This window comes from Ovis canadensis, chromosome 3, assembly GCF_042477335.2.
Source record: "Ovis canadensis isolate MfBH-ARS-UI-01 breed Bighorn chromosome 3, ARS-UI_OviCan_v2, whole genome shotgun sequence".
NCBI lineage: Eukaryota > Metazoa > Chordata > Mammalia > Artiodactyla > Bovidae > Ovis > Ovis canadensis.
This window is the reverse complement of record NC_091247.1, coordinates 33,587,709-33,612,896: the sequence shown is the minus strand read 5'-3', so window position 1 is coordinate 33,612,896 and position 25,188 is coordinate 33,587,709. Positions and strand designations below refer to the sequence as shown.

The following is a 25,188-nucleotide window of genomic DNA, read 5'->3' as shown; positions in this document are numbered from 1 at the left end:
GACATTTTTCATACCATAACCTGAAAAGAAACTTCCTACAGGTCTAGGTAACTTTGGTCAGAAGAAATACGAAGCAAACCTCTAGCCTGGCTAAGGCACTCTGTTCTGAAATGGACAGAAAACATGCATGTATGACCAATTATGCCACTTGCTCCCCCAAAAGCAGCTCAGCCTATGCTAGGAGAAAGGCCGGGGTGTGAACGCACCCCAAAATATCATGCATAAGCCTGAAATACCTTTTATACTTTGGAAATGTTATGATCATTGGTGATGATGTCAGTTCACAGAGCTCTTCGTAACAAAGTCCTGCTTCAGTTGCTATACCATACATGACAAAGAGGGGCTTTCATGATACACTTCAAGACGGCAGACTAAACCAAAAAAAGGAGTCAACAGAACACTAAAGAGTCGCAAGTCCACAGTATTCTGAAACAGTTATTCACTTTTCATCTTTTATCTTCCTGACGTCCATCTTTCCTTCATCCCATGATGCCAATGAAACTGACTACAGCATAATTCTTAACCACCACGGGGAAATATGTTATCAAGTATAGGCACAAAACAATTTTCAAATAAACCTGATGCAAAAAAAAGAGCAGGAAAACACTTTGAGGTAAAAGAGACCCAAAATTACAGGACATGACCCTATGTCAGATAAAGGGTATTTTTTTTTACTATACTGTACAAAGTGACGAAAGCCTGTGGTCCAAATTTGCCATTTTATAAATATTTTTAAGCTCTTACATAATACAGATGAATCTCATTTTTGTATACAAAGTCAACAAAACAATAAAATGATTAGCTTAAAATCTTAAAGCAAAGCTTTGTTCCCGGCCCAAATTAACACTTTATCCAGTTCAATTTTACAAATGACACAGAACAAGGTATACAAAAAATAAGTTACTTTTACTTAATTAGTTCATTCTCTGACCTCCATGATGGCAATTTAAGTAAACATGGAATCACTATCCATATTCTCCTGTGTTAATTTCCCAACTATTTTCAGTGTTCATTTTTGTCTCAGAGAAAGTCACAGAATACACCTCAATCTTTACAATTTTTAAAAAATTGAGTACAGTTAGCTCCATGATGCTTCATTTCTAATAACTTGATGACAATGATTACAGTTCACAAATTTAAAAAACTGAAATAATAATTACATGGTTATTTTTACAAAGTGGCAGATTAAAATCCAACAAAAGAAAACACTATAATTAAATTTAATGATGGGCACATTTATAGATAAATAATGATTATGCTTTTAATTACATTATCAACACAGTGGTGCCTATTTTATCCAAGTGCAATCCGTCCAAAAAAAAGGGTTTAAGATACACTCTTCATTCAAGCACAAACTTCATTCAGTGTAAAATAAAAGAAAATCAGCCGGTAAATTTCACCACCACCTAATTAAATTAAGGAGACAAAATCAGAAAGAAATAGAATATCCACATTCATGAAAAGCTGTGATCATAAAACAATCATATGGAAGTCAAAAGAGATTTTTATGTTTGTCAGTAAACCTCAAAAATTATTCCAAGTCATATTAAAGGGTGTAAATACTTAGTAAGGCATAGATATAAAAATTTTTCTTCAGATGGGGAAGTGAACAAGTTGGGGAAGAGAGAAGTTCTCTCTATGTGTTTATCTTGTATGAAATCAAAAAAACAGCACTATTTCCTCCACAGAAAGAGATAAAGGGAGAGAGGAAGGACAAATTAAATCAGAAATCTAGTTTCGCAGCAACGTTCACAGTAGTAATTTCATAGTGAGGTTCATGAGATTCCTAATTCCTAAGAAACTTTTTTTCTTATAAGGAAGTTAATCTATGTTCCTCCCAAGTAATTATTCTAAGAATGGGACTATCACATGCATTCATATGATCATAGTTCATAGGCACCAAATCTCAGCAACTTGTAGCCGAGGGGGAAAAAGGCCATGTTTAAACACTGAACCATGCCAATGAGTGAGCCATAATTACAATCCATTCTCAATATTAAGTCTCAATAAAATATTTTTCTTTAAAAGAAAATTAAACCACTTATCAAGATCTGTTACATAACAAAGAGAGCTGGAATACTAGAGAATTTAAATATATATATATATATTTACACACATATATATATATATACACACACACACATACACACATAAGCTCTCTTCGCACATGAGGACAAAAGGCATTTCCATGGGAAAGTGAAACCAGTATTTGGCAACTGTATATTGTTCTCTTAATCATTTGGCATTCTTGCTGAAAGTGACTTGCTCTTATTTTTTCCCTATATTAGATATGGGGTACTGATAGCTTCCACAGCTAAAGACTTACTACTAAGTACCAAATATGAAAACATATTGGGTCCTCTGAATGTTATCAGTGTTTCTAAACAAATATGAGGGTTTGAAAAATAAAATCCAAGCATCTTTAACTCTGTATAAACCAAAACATTACGGACTCCTAAACTACAAGGAACATTTTGCTGGACTATTACGTTTAACCAAAACAACACATGGTTTTATAAAAAAGTAAGCTGGGAGTTAATAGGTCCAATATTCCACAAGTTCAGATATGTATCATTCCTGCTGTCCAAGTACGACACACACACTGAGTTCCCATGTCTGTTAAGCAGATCAGTTTAGTTCAACGGTGATGGATGAATATTTACAAGCATCTTATTTACAGTACTTCTTTCTGTAGATTACAGGCCAATATTCTTTTCTTCCACTCCTAGTCAATCCGAGTTTGGTTTTCTCAATGAGAAGGGGTAAATGTGAAAATGGTTGCTCAGCTGCTTTACCTATGGAAAACCAGAACATGAGGCAATGACAAATACATACATAATTTCTTTAAAATGCATACAGAATTCACCCTCTGGAAACAATTTACTGGCATGGCAAAAATCATTAGAAATGGAGACTTCTCCCTGGACTAGGACAGCAGTAGAACTAGCTGGCTAAGTGAGTACTAGAACTATCCTGGGAAAGTACAACTTACACCTGGGTTTGCCCAGCTTCAAAATCTAGTCTTTCCAGAGCCTCCCAGAACACAGAGCCTTACATTCAAATCTACAGAAAAATTACAGGGTTAGTTGATTTATACTATCTAGCAGATCAAATATTTACATATATGATTAGAGTACATGTTCAGCTTCTTACAATGCTTCTAGGTAATCATTCCTAACTTCATGTAACAGTATAAAGCTAGATGTGTAAATTTTTGATGGTTTAATCCATGTTAGTTAGGGTATCCCTACTAGAGGGTAGGCAAGAGCAAGGTAATGTGCCAGCTAGCAAGTATTGTTTACTTAATACTTCTTAGTTTCATTCTCATTCTTAATATTTTCATTTCAATAGAAGTAATCAATGTTTTTGTGCGGTTCAGCAAGTTTTACCTTCTGGTCAAAAGCTGTAGAAGTGTTAAGAGAGTAGAAAGACAGTATATAAAAAAAAAGATGTTCCTGGAATTTTTTTCAGTTAGCTTGTGCTTATATTTAGTTTCCAGATTTTTAACAACAAAAATGTACTGCCTTTGTAATTTAAAGATAAACATGTTTTGGTTTGGTTTGGCGTATGTATATGGAGTGTGTGTTTTCTAAAGATATACTTCTGAAGGATCATAGATAAAACAATTATGAAAGACACTGGCAACTGTATTCTACTTCATGCACAGGACTGATGAGTAACAGAATAAAAGCCTAAAAATGCTGATATAAAGCATGTAACACTAAACCTGCACAAACAAAAACCTAAATGACTATGTCTTTGGGTCACAATTCATAGACTTATCATGGTTTTTTTTCATCTACTTTGTTTCAACAAATATAGGCTACTTTGGGGAGAAACACTAAGGGAAGAAACATGCACAAGTATAAAAAATTATTATCAAACATGACAGGTGTCCCATTTAAAACATATATAGAAGTAAAGGCATTTTGTTTCTCAAACTGATTCACAGCAAGGTTCTTTTCAAAACAAACATATCAAATAGAAGTATTTTTAAAGCCATAAAAATATGAATACCCTCCACATGACCTGACTGCTATGAAATTATCCTCAAAAAACAAAGCAAATGAAGGAAAAAACGTTATTACAGATTGTTCACTCCAACTTTATTTATAATAGTGAAAATCTGCAAAGAATCTAAATGATTAAAATAACTGGGTCACGGTTAGGTAAACTGACATTAAGTAATTTCCTTGACGGGATACTGTACAGCAATTAAAAATCATAAATACAAGACCATGCTAAGATATATAAAATAATTACAAAAGAATGCTAAAGTGTAAGGAAAGAGGAAATAAACTGCATAGTTCTGACTTTCATTTTATTATATGGATCTTGGTCCATTTGTCCTGAAAGCAGTTTCTTATTTTAGAAGAGAATATTACGGTTTGCAGAAGACTTCTTAAATCTACTTTCTTCTATATTTCCCCTCATGAAAATGCACCTGAAGCTAAAGAAGCAAGTTTAGAAAGAGATAATCAACAAATGGGATTACTTTGTCCAATATAATTAAAAGCGCCAAAAAATAAATAAAGTGCAAAAGAACTTATAATTCTATTACTGAGGAAGTGATTTACATTTTTTCTCATTTAAAAATAAGAACTAATCCCTCACAATAATTACCCAGCTTTTAAATTATTTGTAGTTTAAAATACTACAACAATATCTGGAATCATACACTTGGATATTATCCAAAGTTTAGAGAATATCCCCAAATTCTTCCAGTTACTCTAATAAGCAAGCTTCTTCTGAAATTTTCTCTCACCTGCATTCCACTGTTTCAGAATCAAATGACCCAATTCTGCCCTAGTTTACTCACCACTCGTACCCCATAGTGGATGTGGGCCAAAGTGAAAGCAGCCGTCAACGCAAACAAGAGAATGCTCTCCACGTAAGGGGTTACTCCTACATTCACCACCATGACAATCGCAAAAAGAGGAAGCAGCAACCAATTCAGAGTTGGGCACCGGGTACTGCTCATTTGACAAACAATCAGCTGACACTGGAAGTTATTTAAAAGAAAGAGAGAATAATAATTTAATTAAAGCTTTAGTCACTCCAACATTTAAAAAGCATTCAAATAGTTGAGCCAAGATATGTATTAAAATACTACATTATTATCAAGTTCCATAATTCTCAAATGCTCAGGAGTTTGACTGGACTGCTACCCCAGCCTCCAAACCTGCAGACCCTCAGACTGGAAGATAATTCAGTAAGGATGCTATAGAAGGCATTCTCCTACTTGGTAACAGTTTGGATAAAATTAATTGCTCCCAATTTTAAGATTCTATGATACATATGAAAATAATTTTTTCAGAACAGCCTCCCCAGCACCACACAACTCAATTTCTTCAAGGTGATGAGGAGATGCTACCTCCAATTCAGTTATACTATCATAGAAAACACCTCAAAACCTCTTTGGCTCTCTTTACTTCAACACCTTACTCAAATATAGTTTTATTCCTTCAGAGATACTTTTTGTACAATATGTTAATGTTTTTAGATCTTTAGATGAAATCAGTATGACCTGAGATAGTAAACACATGGTATATACATAGAAACATAAACTTGGGGGCTAAGTTAAAAAATAAAAACTTACTAAGGACCTAGCCTGAGCTAGAGGACAGGCTTCCTGGCAGTCAGGACTAGCAGGGTCTTTTCTCACCCCTCCTGATCATTCCTCCCTATCTGCACTCTTGCTGGGCTATAGCAGAGAAAGGGATTTTTTTTTTTAACATAAGCATTATTTATTACAAAGTTTTTATTCTATTTTCTTAATTTAAAACCCAGTTGATTAAAAAATATGTGGGGTATACGTGTGTTTTTCTCTCTGTCAAAACCCCTTCCAAGCTCCCTAAATTAATCATTAGATCTGCTGCCATTTCAACCACACTATTAATAATATTTGGAGTCTGAAAAGAATTATTCCATGAATTCTTCAGCAGGCAACCAAATCAAAAAATTTAAATGATGCCATGGTTTCAAAATACTACCGTGGTTTCCAAATCCTATTGGTTTTAAACAAAAATAAAATAAAGTAACTTTCTGCATGTTCTGTCTTTGCAGTTATTAATTATCCTTTCAAATTTCTGACTATAAGATCTTTAAAATCTGCTTATTCTAATACTATATAAGATTTCTCAAACTATCAAATTGTTTAATATTTCTTATATGTGTTACGATTTTTAAAAGAAAAATCTTACTGTGCTGTTGGCAAAGGCTGTTCCAACCATTAAGTAGAACACTCTAGGGTGTAACTCTAAAATATCTGAAGGTGATAGGAGGATCCATGCTGTAGACAAAATGAATAGCAAACATGGAGAAAAGAAGGGAACCACAGCTTCATAGACTGAATTGTGTTTCAACGTGTTATTTTTATAGCTTCTGGAAAAAAAAATCAAGTAATACAAGAACATTATTACATATAAATCTCAACACTATACTTGTATCTTTATAGTTTTCAAAGTACTTACACACTTACTCTCTTATATTTATTCACAGTAACCTCACGGGATAGGTAGAACCAACATTATTAATCCCATTTTAGAGGCAGGTTAAGTGAGGATATAAGAAATTAGTTAGTTAAGTGAGGATGTAAGAAGTTAGTTGCTCAGTCATTTCTGACTCTTGCAACCCCATGGACTATATACCCTTTCAGGCTCCTCTGTCCATGGAATTCTCCAAATAAGAATACTGGAGTGGGTTGCCATTTCCTTCTCCAGAGGATCTTCCCAACCCAGGGACTGAACCAGGGTCTCCTGCATTGTGGGCAGAGTCTTTACCATCTGAGCCACCAGGTTAGTCCCATTTTAGAGGCAGGTTAATCCATTTTAGGGCTTCCCTCATAGCTCAGTTGGGAGAGAACCCACCGGCAATGCAGGAGATCCCAGTTCGATTCCTGGGTGGGGCAGATCCACCGGAGAAGTGATAGGCTATTCTTGGGCTTCCCTTGTGGCTCAGCTGGTAAAGAATCTGCCTGCAATGCAGGAGACCTGGGAATGATCCCTGGGTTAGGAAGATTCCCTGGAGAAGAGAAAGACTATCCACTCCAGTATTCTGGTCTGGAGAATTCTGTGGACTGTATAGTCCATGGGGTTGCAAAGAGTCAGACATGACTGAGCGACTTGCACTCAGTCCCATTTTAGAGACAGATTAAGTGAGGATGTGAGAATTTAAATTTAGATAATTTGGTACCAAGTGGCAGGGCCAGGACTAGAATGGAAGTCTTCTGATTCCCTAGTTTCATTTATCCACCTAGAAAAGTTTTATTATCTGGGCTGGATCCTATGAGATTCATTCTAATAGGAAAAACTAAAATGAACACAAAACCATACCAGAAGAGTACCTCACAGGGTTGCTGTGACACACACCTTAACAGTGAAAGGCTCTGAACTGAGATGGGCCCCTGCATATCTTAGTGGCTCTGGGCACACAGGTGGTAGCACACTCATACATGTCTGCTCATCTGAACTGAGCCCTCAATCCTCACCCCAGTTCTGCCACTAATTACATAACCTTGGGCAAGACACTGCCCAATCAGAACCTCAACTTTAGAAGAATTATCTCAAATTATCTCTAAGGCTTTTTGAGCATTACATCTTATGACTTCTATGAATGACGGCCAGTGGTCATAAAGAGGGAAGATTCAGAGAGACAGGATTGTGCAAGACGAATCTGAGCACTGAAAAATGAAGTGGAAAGTACAAGAAAATGTTCCAAGCAGAGGAAACAGGGAGTGGAGGAAAGAGTGGGAGCAAAAGTACTGAGGAACAAAAGAACAAAATACATTCAGGTCACAGAAGGAAACTGAGTGTGCTGAGCCCAGGTGGAAATGTGCATAAATCAGAGAGATGGAACTCCACCAGGGCAAGTCCCCTCCCAACCCCTCCTCAAGTCCTCAGGCACACCCCACTCTTCAGGAAGTCTGATATGGTGCTCTTTAAGAAGAGTCAGCATACATAGCTCCAGAGTTTGGTCTTCACCTATACAAGTTCAGAAATTTCATTTTATGATCATGCTAACTATACTTACCTATAATCAATTCATTAAAACTTATAATCAGTTCATAAAAAGAATGTAAACCTATGAATATACCAATAGGAACATACTCTCTCCCAATTCATTCACACAGAAAAATGACAAATTAGACTATGAGCCCAAAACTGTTACCAAAAAACTAGTTCTGAGCTAGGGTTGAATTGACTACACAAGCCACTACAGGCAGATGATCCTAATCTCATTCTAGATTCAAAATACAGCTTCAAAACCTTTTCAAAATGCCCAGATTTCAAAAGAAAGATCCTAAAGTTCACCTAAATAACAATTTCTAAACATTTTCATGTTTCTTGTCCAATTAAAAAATAAAATACTTACCTGAAAAAATTTAACAAACTCATTGGAAGAGTCACACACAGTGCACAACCTGAAGGAAAGAACATTTAAATTATTATGAATTAATATTCAAGAGAGATTTTTATAATAACTGAATACATACAAAATATGTAATATTTTTAGATGCAACAATTTTCAAGTTCAGATTTACTTCTATAATGAAATTAAATACATTTTTGAACAATATTTACAACTGGAAGAGTGGCAGTACAGTTTGGTGATTCACAGCAGAGACTCACGGAGCCAAAGTAGGTTGAATCTCAGCTGTGCCACCAACTGGCTATGGGACTTCAGGCAAATTAATTTTTCAGTGCCTCAGTTTCCTCTTTTATAAAATATATATAATAGTAGTAACAATTCCATAGGGTTTTGAGAATTAAATGAGTTATTACATGCAAAGACTCCTGGAATAGTACCTGATTTATAGTAAATTGCACCATGTATATTTTTTATTGGAAGAGGGAACCATTAATATTAACAGATCCTGCTGCTTCCTTTACACTTCTTTTTACCTCCCTAGTGTTCTCAATTTCTCCCCCTACTCTATACACTAACTCTTCCTCCTCAAAGCTAAAAAGAAAGACAGCTTTCTAAAGAAACGTTACCATTGTTCCTGCTGTTCTCACTATCTACTATCTTACTCTGCTATCTCCTACAACCCAACAAACTTGTCTTCAACTCCTCAGCTGCTGCTGCTGCTGTTGCTAAGTCGCTTCAGTTGTGTCCGACTCTGTGCAACCCCATAGACGGCAGCCCACCAGGCTCCCCCGTCCCTGGGATTTTCCAGGCAAGAACACTGGAGTGGGTTGCCATTTCCTTCTCCAATGCATGAAAGTGAAAAGTGAAAGTGAAGTCGCTCAGTCGTGCCCAACTCTTAGCAACCCCATGGACTGCAGCCTACCAGGCTCCTCCGTCCATGGGATTTTCCAGGCAAGAGTACTGGAGTGGGGTGCCATTGTCTTCTCCGCAACTCCTCAGCACTCAGTGTAATTCTGCCTCCCTTTTGCAGAAACTGCACTCTTGAAATTTATCAAGCTCCCTACTCAGTTCAGTTCAGTCGCTCAGTCATGTCCAACTCTTAGAGACCCCATGGACTGCAGCACGCCAGGTTTCCCTGTCCATCACCAATTCCTGGAGCTTGCCCAAACTCATGTCCATTGAGTCAGTGATGCCATCCAACCATCTCATCCTCTGTTGCCCCCCTTCTCCTCCCGCCCTCAATCTTTCCCACCATCAGGGACTTTTCCAATGAGTCAGTTCTTCGCACCAGGTGGCCAAAGTGTTGGAGCGTCTTCAGCTTTAGCATCAGTCTCCAGTGAATATTCAGGACTGATCTCCTTTGGGATTGACGGGTTTGATCTCCTTACAGTCCGAGAGGCTCTCAGTATCCTTTCTTTACTCCTGCCTTCTAAGTAAGGTGACTCTGCTGACTACCACTAACTGCAACTCGTTCCTCCCTTGGTCTTGGTGATCCCATTTGCCCAGTGTTCCTGTCAGCCACCCAAGCATTCAGTGATGTCCTTTAATGGTAATCTACCTCCTGCATATTCCTAACTGATCGACTGAAGGTGCATCTACTCTCCCTCAGAGAATCTTCTCTTACAGCTTCAACCATAAGCTCCCTGCAGTTGACCCCAAAAATCTTAATACTTTTGGGCAAATCAGACAATCTCTCTGAGCTTCAGAGAAAACAACTGCACCATGAGGATGGGGCTAAATGATTTTCTAGGGACCCCTGAATCTTAAATTCTCTGATTCTGTGATCTGTAGTGATGTAAAGTCCTAATCTTTCTCTGTTTCAAACTCCAAACCAAAACATGTGGCAACTTTTGCACATTTCATTTGGATATTTCCTTGTCACTCAACCTATTAGCCCATTCTGGACTCCCGGTGACTAAACTTCGCTTGTGGGTGGGGAGGTGTGTTGTCAATGCAGCTATGACATTAAGGAGTAAGGAGAGAAGAACATTCCTTCAAATAATTCCTAACACAACTTGCTAAAAACACATGAAAAAAACTATAATTCACCAATCAGAAATCTTACCTCAAAAGAGGAATTACTCTGCTACTTCCAAGCCCAACTGGAACAATGTTCCCAGATTAGAAAATCTTAGAGGGAATGGAAGGAGAAGACAAGATGTCTTCAATGTCCTCAAACTTTCAGTAGGTTGTTTCATGTTAAGCTGGGGAGCACTGCTAGGGAGCAAGGCTAAATGTATTAACCCAGAATCACTTGTAGCTTTCAAGCACTTAACTAAGATAAATCTTAAGCACAGTAAGCATGTAGAATGCCTGAGCTCTGTATAGGTCGCCAAAGAAAAACACTGTATTTACTATTTCTTCTCTAAATAGTAAATAGCATTATGTGAACCAAGAACTTTGAGATGTCCAAACTGGCTTTAGAAAAGGAAGAGGAACCAGAAATCATATTGCCAACATTTGCTGGAATCAAATGGAATCAAGCTGGAATCAAGACAGATGGGAGAAACATCAACAACCTCACATATGCAGATGATACCACTCTAATGGCAGAAAGCAAAGAGGAACTAAAGAGCCTCTTGATGAGGGTGAAGGAGAAGAGTGAAAGAGCTGGCTTAAAACTAAATATTAAAAAAAAGCTAAGATCATGGCATCCAGCCCCATTACTGCATGGCAAATAGAAGGGGAAAAGGTAGAAATAGTGACAGATTTCCTCTTCTTGGGCTCTAAAATCACGGCTGATGGTGACTGCAGCCATGAAATCAGAAGACGACTGCTTCCCGGCAGGAAAGCTATGACAAACCCAGACCATGTGTTGAAAAGCAGAGACATTACTCTGCCGACAAAGGTCCACATGGTCAAGGCTATACTCTTCCCAGTGGTCATGTACAGTTGTGAGAGCTGGACTGTAAAGAAGGCAGAATGCCAAAGAACTGATGGCTTCGAACTGTGGTGCTGGAGAAGCCTCCTGAAAGTCCCTTAGAGAGTAAGGAAATTAAATAAGTCAATCTTAAGGGAAATCAACCCTGAATACTTGTTGGAAGGACCGATGCTGAAGCTGAAGCTCCAGTATTTTGGTTATCTGATGAGAAGAGCCAACCAAAGAAACCCAACTGGGCAACTGAACAACAACTCTAAGTAGTACTTGATGTACTTTCTGTAAAGAGTATTTAATTGTTAAATACTCATCTAGTAAACTCTATATATGAGAATGATAGAACCCACACATATGCAGACCTGCTTTTCTTATTACCATAGGAAGGTCTAGACTTCATAATATAGGAAGCATTGGCTATCAAAAAGTTAGAATTCATAAAGAAGGACTGAGTAAGATGAGATGAACACCAAGGACAGCATGATCACAACAAATATTCTGGTTCCTTATCAATGGTTCCTCATTTCTAGGCTTATTTATTAAACAAAAATTTCAATAAAAAACACCAAGACAAAAAATGCTGTAAGTAAAAAAGACATAATAACAAATAAGAGGGAAAATGTCATTTATATCAAAACAAAAGATTACTATACCTAATCAGGTGCTTCTAAAAATAAAAAGTCATTAACAATTCTGTAGCAAAAACTGACTAGAAAAAGCTATAAATGGCTCTCAAACACTAGGAAAGTTCATCCGTAATAAGAGAAATGCAAATTAAAACTATACAGATATATCATTTCTTATCCCAAACTGGCAAAAATCCTAAAGTGTGACAACATACTGCACTGGGAAAGCTAAATAAACAGGTACTTTCATTTATGGCTGGTGGGAATTCAGTATCAGACAAGCCATATGGAAGGGAACAGAGCGTTTAGTGAAACTGCACACCTCTGCCCTTTACTAACAAGTCTCCTTCTAGAGATCCCTTCCAAAGTACCCTGGCAAAAATATGAAAAAGACATTTACATGGACAAGATGATTTACTTCAGCAATTTGTATCTCAGCAAAAAACTGGAAATAACCCAAATGTCCATCAGTAGGAGGCTGTTTGAATAAACAATCACACAATCACACAACAAAGTACCAGGCATTTGTAAGAACAACTGAGGAAGATGGCTATCCATCACTATGCTGCTGCTGCTGCTGCTAAGTCGCGTCAGTCATGTCCGACTCTGTGCGACCCCATAGACGGCAGCCCACCAGGCTCCTTGGTCCCTGGGATTCTCCAGGCAAGAATACTAGAGTGGGTTGCCATTTCCTTCTCCAATGCATGAAAGTGAAAAGTGAAAATGAAGTCACTCAGTCGTGTCCGACTCTCTGCAACCCTATGGACTGTAGCCTACCAGGCTCCTCCGCCCATGGGATTTTCCAGGTGAGAGTACTGGAGTGGGGTGCCATTGCCTTCTCCCCATCACTATGCAGTGATCTCTAAAGATACACTATTATGTGGAGGGAAAACAAGAGCACAGGTAGTAAAATATGTATAGCAGGCTACCACTTATCCACGAGAGAGGGTGATAAAACCACACACGCACACTTACTTATAGTAACGAAAAAAACAATGAAAGATTAAGTAAAAAATTAAAAACTAAGAACATGACAGAGACTAGACTTCTTTGAATATACCTTTTATATAGATCTGCTTTATATACAGATCTGACTTTGTAATTATGTGAAAGGAAAAAGTAATCCCTAAAAATCAAAAGTAAAATGAAATGAACTTAAACGTACATATTCACAGAATAGGAACTTTAGACTATAATAACCCAACTGGGCATCTCCAGTGGAATAAACCATGAGGACAAATGGAACTGCAAAAAAAGAAAAACCTTCAGTGATTTTCGGTAATGGTATCATTGCTGATTTGGGTACTACATTCTGAGACTGTTATTGTTTTATGGAATAAAGCAAATGAATTCTTTGTGTCACTGAAAGCAAAGACTTCTGTCAGAGTTTAAAAGAAAAACAAATATAAAATCAACAAAGTTGAGTAAGAAATCTGTATTATCAAATTTGATTTGTATTTATTAGTATGAATTTTATGAGGTAGTTTATCAAAAAACAAACTTTATCCCCCCACCTATCCACTGAAAGAATGGATTCCTAAGCAATGATCATCAGTATCTGTTAGTACCATTAGCTGAAGAGCTGAGGCAGAACTTCCCAACAGAAAAGTACAAAACCTCAACCCTCTGGTCACTATTGATACCATCAAAAAAGAGACAATTAGATACTATGTGCCTTCTATGTGCCTTCTGGTGATACTATGTGCCTTCTATGTGCCTTCTGGTGCCTTCTACTTACCTAATAAGTACTGTTGCCAAAAATGTATATACAAAGAGAATTGTAGCCTATTAAAGTATCTACTTAACATTCCAAAACTTACATATCAAAGATACCATTTTATCTCTAAATTAATATTTAAATGTAAAATGCAGCAAACCTGCCATAGGACAAGCTGCATAAATCAAAAGATTCACTCATGGCAGCAGATGAAAAACAGCTAGCCTTTTCAAGGTAAAGAAATCACAGTTATACAGCCACCCAAAAATGAACATTTGGTAGATTACAGCAGGGTTCCTAAAATATCTGCAGTCCAGAGCGACAGAAAATCCCTAAACTACGCCTTTTCTAAAAGCCAGTGCCTAATGCATCTTCTTCTCAGCTGTTTCTAACCTAAGCCTTCAATCCCCACTCTGCAACCAAGGTTCACTGAGAGAGGGGGGAGGATTATTTTTAAGATAAGAGAACAGAGGAACAGCCAGTAAGTGTTTTTGTTGTTTTAACCCTACAAAGTTCTCAGTGCCACTCCTGGTGCCCCAAATAACAACCCAGATTCCTAATTTTCTCCCTGACTCAATCATCTTGTAGATATCCACTCTGTCTAAAATCAAAAAAGGAAGTATTACCATGATCAAAACCTTTACTGAGCATTCAGAGGCTTAAGAAAGAGGATTTGAGAGGAAAAGAAGCTAAATTTTTGGAGTGGATGTATTATAAACACTGTGCTTTGTCATTCTACTTCCTTAAACTAATAATCTTTGATATCGAGATATGCAGCGGATATCAATACTGAATGTCCACCTAAATGCAAATCCTCCAATATGATCTAAATTAATTTGAACAGTTATTTTACAAGGCTTGGTGCTGAACAAAAGCAAAACAAAGAGACCTTATTTTCCTTAATGGTTTGGTTGAAACCCTATAGGTTGTAGGGTTGTTCTGCTTGCTGGAGGGGAAAGGGTATTGTTGCTTATTACAACCAAACACTGGCTTTGATAACAAAGTGATGTTAAAACAGGCTTCAACATGGAGCTTCTTACCAATGATCATTGCAGTGAATAGGTCTCTATATAAGAAATTAAACAGGAAAGGTTCATACCAGGCCTCAACTCCCACAACCGCAGTCACTATGTAGACAAAAGAAATAGTCTGGAAGGAAAATGCAGACAAAAGCATACAGAGCATTAACAGCTGGAAAGATGAGGCAATCAACAACGCTTTATGCAGCATAAGTTTAGGAAACAGTTTTAGTAACAGCAAAATATATGCTTAAATTTGATATTGTGTCAAGTCTTCTTGCCTTTAAAGTCGGTTTTTTCTTTAATGACTAACTTCTAGACGATGCAAGCGGCTAGCCTCCTAAGGCACCTCATAAACTGGTTTAGCCACAGGATGATCCAATCCGCCCACCCAATCACCCTCTTCAAACACACTCCAACTTCTGATTCTTTACTGGAGCCTCAGATGCAGACGGGCAAAATGGCCACACAAAAAGCTGGGATTCTAAGGCAGGGAGAGTTAATAGCAAGCCTTGGTAGTAAGAGAAAACACTTTACTCACTGAAAAGCTGGCCATGAAGACAAAAAGCCAACAATTATATAAGCATAACCTTCTTCATAAAATCAACAGTTTAAATGAAGGTTTGTTAAGAAACTGTTCATTTTTTAGTGTAATAATGGCACTGTTTATATTTTTTAAAAATAAATCTTACTACTTAGAGATATACAGTAGCCTATTTATCACATGTCAAGATTTTCCTTTAAAATAATTGGGAGGTGGTAAGGTAAGGAAGAATATATATGAAACTTGACTGGTCATGTGTTAACTGCTGAAGCTAAGTAACAGGTACACAAGGGTTTCATATACATATATGTACATATTTGAAATTTTCCATAAATAAGTAAAAAATATATATAAAATAAAAAGGGAAAAAAATTTAAAGCACCCATCAGCTCTAACCAAAAAAGCATAAGGTCAATAAAGAAGGAATGACAAGCTCTCCCAAAAATGTATGGCAATGCTGAAAATTTAAGAAGAACACATACTTACCACCTGGCTAATGTCATATCCCCATGGCAGGAAAAGAATTCCTGTGTTATACTTTTCCCAGTGAGACAGGATGAAAGAAAACAAAACTACCCATAGCAGGAGATAAAGAACAAAAACACTGACACCAGATGATCCTCGTCCAAAAATGGAATACACGGTGACAACAAAGTAAACACACGACCAACTATCCAGGCCATGGTCAAAAAGCTCCCCCAGTGGGGTGCTGGAATTGGTTCTGCGGGCTTGCTTTCCGTCCACACCGTCTGCAACCGAAACACATTACACGGGGAAAGGTCAACGTCTGCACCAGAATGGAGAAAGTCGTCTTTAATACAATGGAGAGAAATGCAACAAAACATATCAGTGTATCATAGAAATGTTAATTAACTAAAGTTTAAATATCAGACAGTACTATAAAAATCCAACCTTTAATTCCTATAATGCAAAGATTTCAGAAATAAAATCTGTAATCTCTCAAAGTTTAATCCAAAAATCAAAAAGTTAAGTCACACTGAATGGTGTCTCTTTTCCATCTGAAGAAGCATTCTACTCTGAACTCTTGAGCACTGAACTCCGAATTCCTCCAAATCTGCCTAGTAACTGAGTTGTTACACTAGCCACAAATTCTTAACCCTCCAGAGAATACTCAATAGTTGTTTATTATAATTTATACTCCTTGCTCTAGGATTCCCAAAACACTCAAGTACTTCAGTCATAACACCTGTTTCATCCTGTTACAGTCACTTCTTTACAGATGGACCACTTCCCTAATTTTAAGTGTTTTCAGAAAACGCTTTGCACATGGTGTTGAGTAATTATAAGAATTAAATTTACTGAAACTGGGGGGGGGGGGGTGGCACTGCACTGCACAACTTGTGGGGTTTTAGTTCCCCAACCAGGAATCGAACACCAGCCCTCGGTAGTGAAAGTGAGGAGTCCTAAACCCTGGGCCGCCAGGGAACTTCCACGATGTAGTATTCTCAAAATATGGTGGCTCAGTGGTAAAGAATCCACCTGCCAACGCAGAAGACACAGATTTGGTCCCTGGGTCAGGAAGATCCCCTGGAGTAGGAAACAGCTACCCACTCCAGTATTCTTACCTGGGAAAATTCCATGGACAGAGAAGCCTGGTGAGATACAGTTCATGGAGTTGCAAAAAAGTCGGACATGACTTAATGACTAAACAACAACTATTCTTGATGCTGTGAAGATTATAAAAATCTTAGAATAGGTTTGTACCCTCAAAGAGTTTACAGTTGAGAAGGGAGACAAAACATGACAGATATGCTGATATGATGACTCACAAACCACAGAAGAGTACAGAAAAGTGACAAGTTCTCTTCAGGCTAAGATAAACTAAACTGGCTTTCCAGACAAGATGAAATCTGAGTGGGGACATAAAGAATGAGTTGCATTTCAGTAGATAAGAGATAAAGGAGTGTGACATTTCAAGAGGAGGGAGTGTTATCAGCAAAAACACTACGATGGAAAAGCACATGTGTGTGCAGAGAATGCCAAGTAGTTTAATTCAACCAAAAACTACACATGAAGAGTGCAGTATCAAGAGGCTAGAAGGGAGACTGGAGCCCATTTAAAAGGATCAGGAAGTCTGAGGAGCTACTAAAATTATCTGAGTAGAGTAAGAGTGAAAGCCATGCCGTGTTTCAGGAAGACAACAGACCTGACATCAGTGTGAAGGACAGGATGGGTTGAAGCGGAACGTGGTGGGAATGAAAACCTGGAGGCGAGGAAGATATTAAGAAAATAAAAATGACAATGCAGTAAAAGAGAGGTGAGACAGAAGGACAAGAAGATCTGGGTAACTAAGAAAGCGGTAGTGTTACCAGAAAGAAGAACGTCTGAAGAAGGAGCAAGACTGATAGAAAAGATGCTGAGTACAATTTTATATGCTGAAATTGAAGTGCTGATAGGATATCTACACAGTAATGTCAAGCAACTCAACCTAAGGGTAATTTACTAGCAACTTAGAAGATAAATAAAGGCTAGATACTAACATGTGAGTCAACTCAATAGTGTTAACGATCAGGATTACCAGAGAATAACAAAGGAGAAAGAGAAAGCATGTTGGAACACCTTCATTTAGAGGCAGAAACAGAGAAGCCTAGGGGTGTGGGGGAAGGAACAGCAAAGGAAGAGTAAGGGATAAAGGAAGAGGGGAAGAGGGAGAGAGAACATACAACCCAGCCAAAAGGAAGGCAAGAGACTGAATTACAAAAATTCTTCCTCCAAAGAAACAGCTTTGTTAATTAAATGCATCAGAATTAGACTAATTGTGGGGACTTTCCCAGTGGTCCAGTGGCTAAAACTCCACACTCCCAACACAGGCAGCCCAATTCATTCCCAGGAACTAGATCCCACATGCCGCAACTAAGGTTCTGCAGGCCTCAACAAAGATCAAAGGTCCTGCATGCCGCAGCTAAGACCCAAATTGACATGCTGCAGCCAAATAAATAAATAAATACTCAAAATTAAAAGAAGTAAAGAATTAGACTAGTTGCAAAGATTCAGAGTCAAGGAATTTAAAATTCCTTATCATTACTGTGTTTATCTAGCTCACCACAGTATTATCCCCAGTGACTAGCTCAGATTGTGGCATAGAGGGCCTTTAAAAATACTGTTGAAGGCCTAAATGAAAGGATGAATGTCAAACTCCTGCCTGCACACTGATCTCTGTGTTATATAGGATTGGGTGCTTTTTTGCCCCTGAGTAGCTAAAATATTTCCTAAAAGTCTTTTCTCATTATTTGCTGCCTTAGTTTCCTATTCTCAGTGCCATTTCTGTGCAGTTACCACAAGTATGGAACTATGTAATGATTAGGTTTTCTGTCTTCTCATTGAACCCATTCTGGCTCTATACATCTGGGGTCTAGATATGTCTCATAATGTGTTTTCATAAGAAAGGCAATTCAGCTCACATCCCATGTATTATGAAAAACCCATGAGCAAAATCTGGAGCAGTGCCCTGTGACCCAACACATTAATATTTCTGCAGCAAAACATAAGAACAGCCACACTGGTGGAATAAATGAAGATAAAGCGTGGAGTCCTACCCACTGGACAGCCTGAGAATTTCCTAGAGCAAAATTCAAAAACCAGCTTATCTTTAATAACGAATGCACAAAGCCTCTGTATAGCGTTTTAAAAAGAAAAAAACTAGGCTTTTGTCTAATTCTTGATTTCATTCTCTTCCTTCCCCACTCTTAACAGCTCCGGCCACTCACCACACCAAGATTTAATCCCTGTACCAAATTATCCTGGTGTTACGAATACAAGTCATCTTTATCTGAAGAGACCTAAGCAACTTTAAGTCAGGGTCTGCTACTTCACATTCATTTAAAAACCATATACTGAGTGCCTCCCATGTAGCAGGTACTGTTCTTAACACTGGGTACCCAATGAACTAAATAAAGCACTTACCCTCAACGAACTTATATACACACACACACTGGGGGAAGGGGTACACCACACAGCTTGTAGAATCTTAGTTCCCCAACCAGGAATGGGATTCCCACCCTGTGAAAAGCGCAGAGTCCTAACCACTGGACCACCAGGCAATTCCCAAGGAACTTACATTTTAGAGCAGACAGACAGCATACAAGTGGGTCATACAGTTTTAAGCGCAACCGAGAAAAATAAAGCAGGGAAGGAGACCTGAAGAATGCAGGACAAGCCACGCAGATGATTCCAACGCAATGCGCTCTTGGCAGACTAGATGCTGTGGCCTGGCCCAGTGGACTTCTCTGACACTGCTTCCACCAAACAAAAACTGATCACTTTGTGTTTGTTCCCCTGCTATACTCTATTACAGCACCTTGCTCAGTATTCTGCAACTATTTGACATGTCAGTATTGCTTCCCAAACTCATGGCAAAAATGATGCCTTATTCCAGAGTTGGGAAATATTTTTTGTAAAGGGCCAAAGAGTATATAGTTTAGACACTGTGGGCCAAATGGTCTCTGTTGCAACTACTCAACTATGCCTCTGCCATAGGAAAGCAGCCACAGACGGGCAGAGGAATGAGCAGTAAACCACCACTTACAGAAACAGACAATGGGCCAGATTTGGCCCAGAAGTGGTAGTCTGCCAATGCCTATCCTATTCTCCAAATTCCTAGCAAATGACAACACTCTTCACAGAGAAACTCAAGAACATATTTATCAAGTTAAATAGGATATTAATAAACCCTAGTCAAAATGAATTAAGCATAGGAGAAAATGTTAACTTACTGGGTAGCTACCCTTGCTGACAGTTTTGCCAGCCATTGACTAAAATGAATATTTGCCAATTTCTTACCTAGAGTGTAGGCCATGAAGTTGAGGATGCCCACTACAATCCAGACCCAGTCGGGTACATGCTTGTGACCTGGTGCTGAAAGGAAAGCAACTCCAGTTTTACTGCAGTCTAATTGTTGGAACCATAGCCTATACTGTCAAAAGAAAAATGCTTCTCTTTATTAAATAGAAGCTGAAATACTTTATAGTATATCTTAAACTAGGTAAATATCAGAATATATCAGCAACTCCAACAAAACCCAAGAAGTAACTGCCCAACCCCTCATAAACAATAAGCATTTATTTTGAGCTTTAATCGTAACTGAAGACTGACTGTTCTTCTTTACTTGAAAATTACTTATGTGCCTAGAATGAAAAATAATGTTTTCGGAATTTAAAAAAGGTTTGTGTTTAATCCGATCCTTATTATTTATGATTATACTACAAACATGTAAAAAGCCTTTAACCTATACTCTCTCACTAAATTATTAGCTGAACAAAAGACCATAGGATTTGGGTATAGATAAATCACCTCAATTGGATGATTTAGTCATCAGGATCATTCTGAAATGTCTGGACCTCACTTTTTCCCCCTAAGATAGAACAAATGAGCTTCAGGAGGTCTGCGTTCTAGTCCTGGCTCTGTAATCAAACAACAGTGTAGCCTTGAATATATTATCTAACCTTTCCTGATTTCCACTTCCTAAAAATACTGGGACTAGATAGTTCATCTGGTCCTTCAAGTTGTATGACTTGGGGAAATATATATATAGTTACATATTTTAGAGCTAAGTAAATAATTTTATTTAGTCAAAGGAAATACTATTTTTATCACAAAGATTTTGAGGCTGTTCTGAGGATTGAAATACAATTTTTTTTTAAACCCACTTAATATCAAAATCGTGCTTCATGACATTTAATCTTTCACATGGTACTTCATGATACTCAATTACCATTTTATTGCACATAGAGAAGCAATGGTTAAAATTTTGAGTTTATCAAGTCAGGAATAGGTATAGCTTCAATATTCAGAATTCTTATAATATCAAATATCATTAAATGTTTAAAACTCTAAATTCTTCTACAAACACAAAGTTTTGAGAGATTGTTAGTTTCTCTAGGTCAGTGCACAAAAGTCTGCTGAACCCATAACACAGATGAAATACAGTATTAAAACTCCTGACTATATCATTTATAAGTATTCTTATTAGAAAATATATCCTCTAACTTAGAATGCAAAAAACACTCATCTACCTCCATCTCTGTATTCTTCTCAACTTCATCCACCTGTTGAGCAATTTAAAAAACCACTGTCTCCCACATATGCCCTCCCCCACAATCCCAAATACACTCCAGATTCTCTCTGGCCAGGGCAGAAGCTGGTGTGGAAGGAAGAAAAGACTAACAGGTCTGAAAGAAGACACTGGGAAAAGGCTGAAACTGCCTCCAAAGGAACATTTTTCCTCTCCTTCTCAGTAAGGGCCCAGACTTCTGTTAATAAATATTTAAGGTCTAACAACCATTTTCAGGGGGCTTCCCTGGTGGCTCAGTGGTAAAGAGTCTGCCTGTAATGCAGGAGACCAGGGTTTGATCCCTGGGTTGGGAAGATTCCCTGGAGAAGGGAATGGCTACCCACTCCAGTATTCTTGCCTGGAAAACTCCACGGACAGAGGAACCTGGCAGGCTAAAGTCCATGGGGTCACAGTCAGACACGACTGAGAGATGAACATTTCACTTCACTTTTCAACCATTTTCAGAGCAAACTGGGAGTTATTAAAGGCAAGTACAAATGCTGTGCAGAGGGCAAGAGGGATCATGTTCCCTCTATAAAAGGGGGACTTTTATTCGATAACTAGAAAGAGGGAAGGGATACTTCTGGTAGGTTTGTTGGGCCTTGCTTATATTTTTTTGAAGCAAAATGTCACAGTGCTAATTTTCCATCTTCTTATAAATCCAATTACTCTTTATATACAAAAACCTCACTGCTTTTTAGATAGCATATCCAAATTCTAGAAACCAACTTGGTTTCTAGAACTTCTTAGAAGCATACATAACAGATTGTGAAAGCACAACTTAGCTTTTACACCCAATTCTAACATTTTATGCACCCTCGATGACTCGACAAGCATGAGCTTGAGCAAGCTCTGGGAGTTGGTAATGGACAGGGAAGCGTGGCGTGCTGCAGTCCATGGGGTCGCAGAGTCAGACATGACTGAGCAACTGAACTGAACCAATAATATTCAAAACTTTTCCGAACTGCAAGTATCTTAACAGAATCAGAAAACAGCCACATCTTATTTTATATTAAAGATATTTAAGATTTTATATTAAAGCAATAATCATACCTGAAGCATAAAAGTCAGGATCAAAGTATGCCAAAAGTAGAAAATTGAACACGACCAGCAGAAAGCCAGAGAAGGTTATCAGATTTGGAGCCAGCCAAGTAGGAAATACCTATTTTTTACAAAATAATTACAGAATAATTAAAGTAGTGCAATCTCTGTCCACTATATACCACAACATACAAATGTGTCATAATAAAAGCCATAAATTTGGATTATATGTGGGAGTTATATACACTAAATTGCAAATCATAATCTCCAGTTAATAGAAATAAGCATTTCTATTTTCTATGTTTTAAATAATTCTATAATCAACAAACTTTTATAATCATAACATTATATTTTAGAAGCATTTACGAGGCATTTTATAAATATAATAGATCTAGAGTATAAGCTTATACGTCAGTGATAAGACAAATCAAAAGGTATGTGACTAAGGGAAGGGAGGATGGGAGAGGCAGTTTCTCCAGGTGTCTTATTGTTATATCTGCAATACTCCATAAAACAGTTTAAAATCTTTAAACTTCACTAAAACCCAAACACATGCTTATTAATCATCTTACCTTTACTACAGTGTTCCAAAACGGGTGCATGACATACAGAGAGAGTGGATTGGTATCCACAGCACTGTACTGTTAAGAAATGAAAGAAAATATTCAGTTAATTCTTGCATAACAGCACGTAGAACAATATTTCTCAAATGAAAATAACAGTACAAAAATAACCTAAAGAATGTATCTATTTATATGATGTCCTTATCTAAATAACAAACCTAGAAAAGCATGAATGGGGCAAAGATGGCCAAGTACAGCCAGATTTTTTTTTTACTCAAATCAGCTTTTATAATATTACAATGTGGCAGCAGAAAATTGTATATTGCTTTCAAGTGCTCACCTACTACGCAGGAAGCAGCCTGTGCATTCATACACAGACCACTCAGACAACCTCCTCCATCACTCTCAACTAACGATAATCACGCTGCTTCAACGCTTACACCGTTACTAACGCACTACCTAGTGGTGCAATCTTTGGCAAGTTACTTAAATCCTCCTAGTTTTTTCACCTATAAAATCAGGATCAAAGTTTTACCTCTGAAGATTACCATAAGGATTAGATAAACTAAAAACATACATGAAGCGGTAAGAAGAGCCCCTAGCCCACAGTAAGTGCTGTATGTATAAGCATTATATATCATTAAGAGTGTTTTGAGCACCAAAAGAATGACAGATCCCTTCACAGCAGGAAAATGGATTCCTTAAATAAGCAAAGGAAGAAAAGAACAGGTTACATTATATTCAAAGGTATGCCCCCACTGTTAAGCTTTTAGTAAAACTTTGAAAAATTCTAACAAAACATCTGTATATAATTACACAATACTTGAAGAGTCATGTTGATGACTTATTCATCAGAGATACACATACTGGAGTGCCTGGCATGTAGGAAGCACTCACTACATTCAAAGAAGAAGGGATACAAAATTGGTAAGGAACAATTCTCATCCTCAGGGACTGGGAATATTACCTAATTTAACACGCTGACATTTAAAAGATGGCATACTAGTCAAATGCTGGAAAAATTTTTCAACTGTGTTTTATACTTATGTTCAGTATGACTACAAAATAAGTAGTAAGAACTTTGTCTGATTTTTAAAAAATCATCATTAAAGATCAAAATTTCTTCCTGAATTTTTTTTTTTTTTTTGCCCCACTCCGGATCTTCCTTCCCTCCCTGCCCCTGCAACTTCAGCGCCCCGAATCCCGCTCCCCTCCTGAACGTTTTATAGATATGGAGGAAATGTTTCCCACCAGTGTTTCAAGATTCAAAAGTGAGATGAAGCAAAAAGTAAATAAATAGAAATCATTTAAAATACTGCTCACAAAGAGTCAGCTAGGAAGTCAAATGTTTATTCAACAGAACCCATGTCTGAGTGCCTCCACTTCTCCAACTCATTTGGACGAAATGGGATAACTTAGAAGAAAATGATGAAGAACTCTGTTCAGAGCGAGAGGCTCTGCAGCTGCACCCAGACTCTCAGAAGCAGCCCCCCTTACATGAATGTTATGGTCTGTGCTAAAATCAACTCCTACTTGCACAGTTCTCTACAGTCTTCAAAGTTTTTCCACGTAACAGATACCATGACATCTGAACCTCTGCAAAACGAATGTGACTCCAACTGAGAGGACCACCTGAATTTAAGTTTTCAGACTTAGGACATAAAACCAATATGAACCCTGAAAGATAGCCGAAGACAAAGTGGGAGGGCCCTGGCCTCCTCTGTTTCACCAAGGTCCAAACCCAGACCCACATGATGTAGCCAGCAGGTCACAAAGCGGGAAAACCAGACATTTCAACTCTACCACCTGCTGCAAAGTACCAAAGTTGAAAGAAGTGCAAATTTGAAGAACACAGTTCAAGACATCACACAAATAGTTAATACAATGTGCAGAGTACAATGCTTAATTCAAATGTTTGCTGAATAGGTCTCATTCAGCAGCTTTCCATAATTCGAACTTGGATCTAAAAGGTCATTTACTCATGGTATTTTGATTAGAAAAGCTCCTCTTTTGTAAATTTGGAGTTTTACCTCTAAATCTCTATTTCAGGGGAACAGTATAAGTACGAAAAGATTACAAAACTCAATACAAAACAGTGTCTGCCTAACTGGATTTTTTATATTTAATAATAGCTGGTAAGCTCAAGTATAGCGAGAAAATTTAATATGAGATTACAAAAGGTAGCCAACAATAAACCTAAAGAGTGCTCTGCGGTTTAGCCTTACACATCTGAGTATTTTTTCAAGGTCACATATCACCTGGTATAAACAAAGAAACTCAAAACTGTCTTGTGAATCAATAGGAGGAAAGAAGAATGAGTCAAACCTTTCATATGCCTGAAACAATAAGCAAAATATAAACTT

At 37.7% G+C, this 25,188-nt stretch overlaps 1 protein-coding gene across 2 annotated transcripts in view; it reads right to left on the bottom strand.

Annotated features, from left to right (window-relative positions):
- Window positions 1-700: 700 nt before the first annotated feature.
- SELENOI (selenoprotein I) overlaps window positions 701-25,188 on the bottom strand; it is a 39,934-nt gene continuing 15,446 nt past the window's right edge. The window contains exons 2-10 of one of the 2 annotated variants that reach the window (XM_069582832.2): window positions 22,835-22,903; window positions 22,275-22,383; window positions 19,952-20,026; window positions 15,638-15,900; window positions 14,629-14,737; window positions 8,374-8,422; window positions 6,204-6,384; window positions 4,820-5,002; window positions 701-2,795 (exon numbers count right to left, since the gene is read on the bottom strand). In XM_069582832.2, the coding sequence (XP_069438933.1) occupies window positions 2,697-2,795; window positions 4,820-5,002; window positions 6,204-6,384; window positions 8,374-8,422; window positions 14,629-14,737; window positions 15,638-15,900; window positions 19,952-20,026; window positions 22,275-22,383; window positions 22,835-22,903 (1,137 nt within the window). In that variant the 3' untranslated portion in view covers window positions 701-2,696. The remainder of the gene's footprint in view (window positions 2,796-4,819; window positions 5,003-6,203; window positions 6,385-8,373; window positions 8,423-14,628; window positions 14,738-15,637; window positions 15,901-19,951; window positions 20,027-22,274; window positions 22,384-22,834; window positions 22,904-25,188) is intronic. The other variant, XM_069582833.2, reaches the window with a different exon arrangement.